We start from the raw sequence: 5,875 nt of genomic DNA on the forward strand, positions 1-5,875 counted from the left end.
TCCAAATCTGATGAGTTTAGAATACTCATCAAAATCATGAGTACCGAAACTGTTCTTTTAAGAGTTTAGTTATTGATTGCATGTTGTCAACCTTTGTTCTTCAGCAACACTTTGTCTTTGGCTGCTATTTCAAACTGCTTTCTCTTGCGACTGGGATTGTTGCGACTATCTTCTTCTTGAAGACCTTCTCTGCCTTTGACGTTTAACTCCTATACGGGAGCTTGCACGGAGGAATTGTTTCTGGTTTGTTCGATAAGAGCGAGGACTTCATTAATTGCTTACCATTGCATTTCTGATAACTTTGCACAAGCCTGGGTCTCGATTGGTAGAATCCTATGTTGCATGCTTTTTTTTTTTTTGTTTATTAAGTTCCTTTATTTTTCAGTTTCCTTTGCGATTTATTGTCTTAGTTTTAGTGGTGGCCTTGCCTTTTCTTATGGTTTATTTGAGCTTTGCTCAAATTAATTATGCATGATTAGCTGACTTTTTATATGTAATCTTTTTACTTATCATGAATAAAATTGTCTTTTAATTTAAAAAAAAGATATATTGATGCTGAATGGCCAAAAAAAAGGGGGGGAACTGAACATCCAAATTATTTATAGTGGTACTGGTACGGCAAAGTATATGTTGGGTTTGTTTGGTTTAAGGAGGGAGGGAAATGAAGATATTTTAATGGAGGGAAGAAAAAAAGAGAGGAGGGAAAGGATTTTAATAGAACAAAGGAATTTTAATGTTATTTTGTTTGTTCTGAGAGGAGAAATTTTTCCATGAACAATTTTATCCTTATTTTATTCAAGTTATTTGTTCAAAATTGAGTAAATATAATTATATTTCATAATTAATAGTTAATCTATAAACAATAAGTATATTACTTGGCTGCGTGTAAGCCATCATCAACCCCATATTATTGTCCAGCGTCATGACTGGATGCAAGCCATCATTAACCCAACATTATTGTCCAGCGTCATGACTGGCTAATTGCTCCACTCAATACGATTGGAGCAAGGATATGTGGCTTTAGACTTCTCATTAAAGATTATTTTTTAAATTAATCACTATTCTTAGAAGTTTTGTTTAAAAGATAATACACTTTATTATTTATTATACTCTTGGGAAATTTTATAGCTAAAGTATATATTTAGTTCTTTAATTTTATAGAGCTTTAATTTGGTTCTTTAACTTTAAAAAGCATACTTTTAAACCTTTAATCCTAAAATTGTTTTAAAAAAATGATGACATTAAGATCTTAAATGTTAATAAAATATTTTCAAAAGCTAATATATGAAATTTAATTTTTAAAACAATTTTGATTGTTATAAAAAATCATAATCTAAGCCTAATAATTTTAGGGTTAATATATGATTTTTAAGTTAAGGAATTAAATTGAAACATTGTATAAAATTAAGAGAATAAATGTATACTTTAGCCAATTTTTAGTTTTAACTTTATTTTTCTATTTTAAATAAATGATAAGAATTATTATTGAATACATAATTATTTGTATGTAATTTTTTACTATAAAATTCTATTGTGAAAAAACAATATAAAACGTGCCCATTAGAAAGGAAAAAGGGAGAATTAAAAAAAATTGAAATTACTGAATCCAAATAAGTTCTTACACTTTAACAAGTTTTAACAACACTTAACTTGTAAATAAAAATATATTTTTTGTAAAAATTTCTTAGCATTTAGTAATTTAAAATTTTTTTTATAGGATTCTACGCTCGGCCATGAACACTAAGGGTGTGTTTGGATTGGCGGTGAAGAAGTAACTTTTTTTTCAATCTGACTTTTCCAAAAGTCAGATGGAGTAAAAGTCAGATTGGGTAATGTGATTTATGTTTGGATTGGATTTTAGAAAAAGGTCAGTTTGAGAAGCTGAAACTTGTTTGGATGATAAATGTAAAAGTAAGTTTAAATGTAAAATGACTTAAAAGGACATGAATTCTATTAAATAGCACATATCTAATATTAGATATTTAATTATTAAAAGTGAAGAAGTAAGGAAAATAAAAATTATTAAAAGTAAAGAAATTTAATTTAGTATTATAAAGAAATTATATATATAATATGACTATTTGTCATAAATAAAGTAATGAAAATAAAATTATTAAAAATAAGGAAATTTAATTTATTGTTATAAAGAAATTATATATATAATGTGACCATTTTAAAAGAAGTATTGAAAAAAAATTTATTAAAAATAAAAAAAATTAAGTTATTACTAGAAGGAAATTGAAAAATAATAAAAAACTTAATTAAATATATGTAATGGATAAATATGTAAATTAGAGGTCATACATACGTAGCATTTTAAAACTAAATACATCAAATAACTAATTGGATGCCATGCTCAATACAATTTGGTCTTTGATTGTGTCACGCACATGATTCATTTGTCTTGATCTAGGTAAATTTGAAGAGGATGTCTCACCAGCTTCATCATGATTGTCTTCGTCAATTGTACCTTCAGATTGAGCTTCTATGAAATCTCTATCAGTTTCAGAATTTCTTCGGAGGAAATTATGTATAGCCATTGTAGCACAAACTACTTGGACTTGAGTTTTATACTTGTAACTTGGCATCTTATCTAAGATGCGAAACTTATTTTTCCACACCCCAAAAGTCCTTTCTATAGTGCACCTCAAACTTGAATGGTAGTAATTGAAGACTTCGTTATAATTTTCAAATCCCGGTTGTCGCCTGAAGTCTGGAAGGTGATAGCGCTCACATCTGTACGGACCAAGATATCCTGGTGGAGTTGGATAGCCAGCATCAACCAAATAATACTTCCCTAATAAATCATGAAATTATGTTGACATTGTGAAATTAATGAAAATATCATATGAATTCGATATAATTAAAATTGAAGCTACTGAAAATATACCTGGAGGTGGATGAGGGAAATCCAAGGCTGGAGTTGAGACAGCAGTGTTAAACACACGAGCATCATGTGTAGTACCTTCCCATCCTGCTAACACAAAAGTGAAGCACATGTCCCAGTCACATACAGCCATGACATTCTGTGTCGGATATCCCTTTCTCCCGATATATTTGTCTTGCTTCGAAAGACTCACCACACATCGTACATGAGTGCCATCAATTGCTCCTATTGCATCATTGAAATATGGCGAATATCGTTTATCGTTTTTTATTTTTGGGTGAGTTACAGAAAACGTAGGATCGAGTGGTTTGATATATTCCTGGATAGACTAAGGCAAGCCTGTAATACTCTATGAAAATGCCTGCTTACAGTTTCTCCTGAATGTTGAAACCTTTCTTGAATCATCCTATTACATTGTCCATGACCAACCGTGTTCAAAAACATACCAACACTTTCTTCCACTCCCAGATACTTAGAATTTTTTAAACCATGTTCGACCAGTTTAGAGCATAATCGCATGAACATTTCTTTTTCCATTCGAAACATGTCATAACACCGAATTTCATGATCTCGTAAAATTTCTTGCACCCATAAATTATCTATTTGCTGACTAGTTCTTCATGGCTCTTTGCACACATAAGGCATCACATATTGACTCACCAATACAGCTACCTCTTCATATTGTGTTATCTCTTCATCTAAAAGGGAAATCAATTGAGATTGTTCATCTTCCTCTGACTCCTCTTCAGACTGTTCATCTTCCTCCATCCACTCAAACGTAAATTGATTGTTCCAATTTGCCATAGATAATGTCACCTGTGAGTGTGGTTAAATTCAACTGTAAGAATTTTTTTAAACGACAAATAAATATTTTTAGGTATGTGCAAATAAATATTTCTTTCTGTTAAACATGTAAAGACATAAAAATTAGTCTAAAAACATTCATAAGCTGCGATTACCATTATAACTAACACATGTAACTTAAAAACATTCAAAACATTCATAGTCAGTTAACAAGTTACATAATTTCATAGTTCCACAAACATTAACTTAAAAACATATAATAACAACTCTGGTCCGAGTTAGACAAAATAAAATCATAACATGCGTCCTAAAATATAGTTCAAGCAGGCGGGGGTTTCAGCCATGATGGTGGATTGTATGCCATATCCTGTAGCCATGCAACCAAGTATTATGGTTGTCCTTTTAGTGAAACAACCATTTCCCGAACACTCTTGTGCAACAGAAGTCTTAAGCACTGGTTCCGGAAATCAGAGTCACTTGTAATTTCCTCAAGGCAGAGCACTTCGGCCGTAACCTCAAAAATTGATACCTCTTATTTTCTTAAGAGTTGCAACTCTATCCTTAGATGCAGTAGCTATTTCACTAACTGAATCCGCTATTTGTCATGAGGCTGGAAGTTTTTGCTTTGTTTGCCTGCTAGACCCTTCACCTCTCTTCCTCTTCCCATGGCTTCCTGAACCACTAGGTGCAGTATTTGCTGTTAAGTTTACGCCTGCCATCTCATCCGTAACTCCTACACTAGCACCTCCAAGATCTTCTTCGCTATCCCCCGATCCTTCAAGGAGATCTGTATCAACTCTATACGCATTCTCTTCATCATCCTCTTGTGTCTGAGGTTGGGTTAAAGACGGTGCCAACATATCCTCTCCAGATGCTATCACACCCTTGAATATCGTGTTTAATTCATGAGCAAACTTTAACCCCTGGTACCTAAACTTTTCATACTGGGGATTCTCCTGCAAGAATACAATCAACAAAAATAAAAAGCCTATAACAAGTAATAACACAGTTCATAACTCAAGATCAACAATTATATACCAGTTTTTTCTTCTCCCACCACTCATTTGTTGCCACCACTATATTGTTTATAGGGTCCCAACCTACACCAGTTTCTTTGTTCAAATCAACCCATGTCCTCCAATCCTTCCTCAAGTTATCAAGCCTATTTTTCAATTGCTTCCTCTCATATGATTTTCTTGTTTTTGCATTGAATGCAGAATGAATGTTGTTCCACCCAGTCTTTGAAAATGATGTTCCTTGACGATTTTTCCGGTAGATTTGCTCCATGCATTCTTTAAGTAACACCTCTGTGGTGCTTGCCTTACCTTTATCTTTGTTCATAATTCTATTGAAAAATGTCAATCAAGAATGCAAAAGGGAGTTACAATGAACCAGAGCACTTTTCTTCCAACAATGCAGAAATATTATACAAATTCAACAATCTTAAATTAGAGGCACTTTACAAACAACTTCCCAAGAGGCAGACACCTAAAAAATATCAGATATTTATGTTTCAAAATTCTTTTTATGTTTCTCTTGTAAATAAATATGAGAGGAAATATCTAATATATATAATATTTATGAATTATAACCTCAGAATCATATATATTTAGGTTTGTAAAACATACTCATCAACAATAAGCGCCACATTAATTGAAACACTGATCTTCACATTTTCAAACTAAAAAAAACGCCAACTTTTCGGAGCTTGTCACAAATAATTAACAGGAAAGGGGTACTCAGAACCACAAATCATCATCAGAAGAATCAAAGACCAACGGTTCTGCCTCCTACGATACTACCAGGTCATACTACCATCAGTTCTTCCTACTACACTACTACCATTCGACAGCCAGGCCACATTAATTGAAAGAGCATCAGATCAAGAGCAAGAACATCAGATCAACACTTCTAAAATCAATAAGGCTATGGCTCCGAATTATCTACCAATGGCAGCCAACAACATGAATCGAAGACCAGCAGATCTAGGACCAAAAACACGTATCTCTTACTAGCTGAACAAATGAGACTTGTGGATTAGGAGCACGGTCGGCGGCGGTGAAAACGGATGGACTGCCTGCAACCGAACAGAGGAAGAAACGAACAACCCAGCAGTATTTGGAGGATCTGAACGAACGACCACAGTCCAAAAGAACCAGAACAGAGGAGACGGTGGAACATGGT

The 5,875-nt window shown here is 33.0% G+C and overlaps 1 protein-coding gene across 1 annotated transcript; it reads right to left on the bottom strand.

Annotated features, from left to right (window-relative positions):
• Window positions 1-4,293: 4,293 nt before the first annotated feature.
• LOC114745055 (L10-interacting MYB domain-containing protein-like) lies at window positions 4,294-4,978 on the bottom strand. Its single transcript, XM_028933198.1, has 2 exons — window positions 4,730-4,978; window positions 4,294-4,647 (listed from the first exon to the last, which is right to left on the bottom strand). The coding sequence occupies exons 1-2, from the start codon at window positions 4,976-4,978 to the stop codon at window positions 4,294-4,296; spliced, it is 603 nt and encodes a 200-aa protein (XP_028789031.1).
• Between the last annotated feature and the right edge of the window lie 897 nt (window positions 4,979-5,875).

This window comes from Neltuma alba, unplaced genomic scaffold, assembly GCF_004799145.2.
Source record: "Neltuma alba isolate B1F8T4 unplaced genomic scaffold, ASM479914v2 tig00004516_pilon, whole genome shotgun sequence".
Classification (NCBI taxonomy): Eukaryota; Viridiplantae; Streptophyta; class Magnoliopsida; order Fabales; family Fabaceae; genus Neltuma; species Neltuma alba.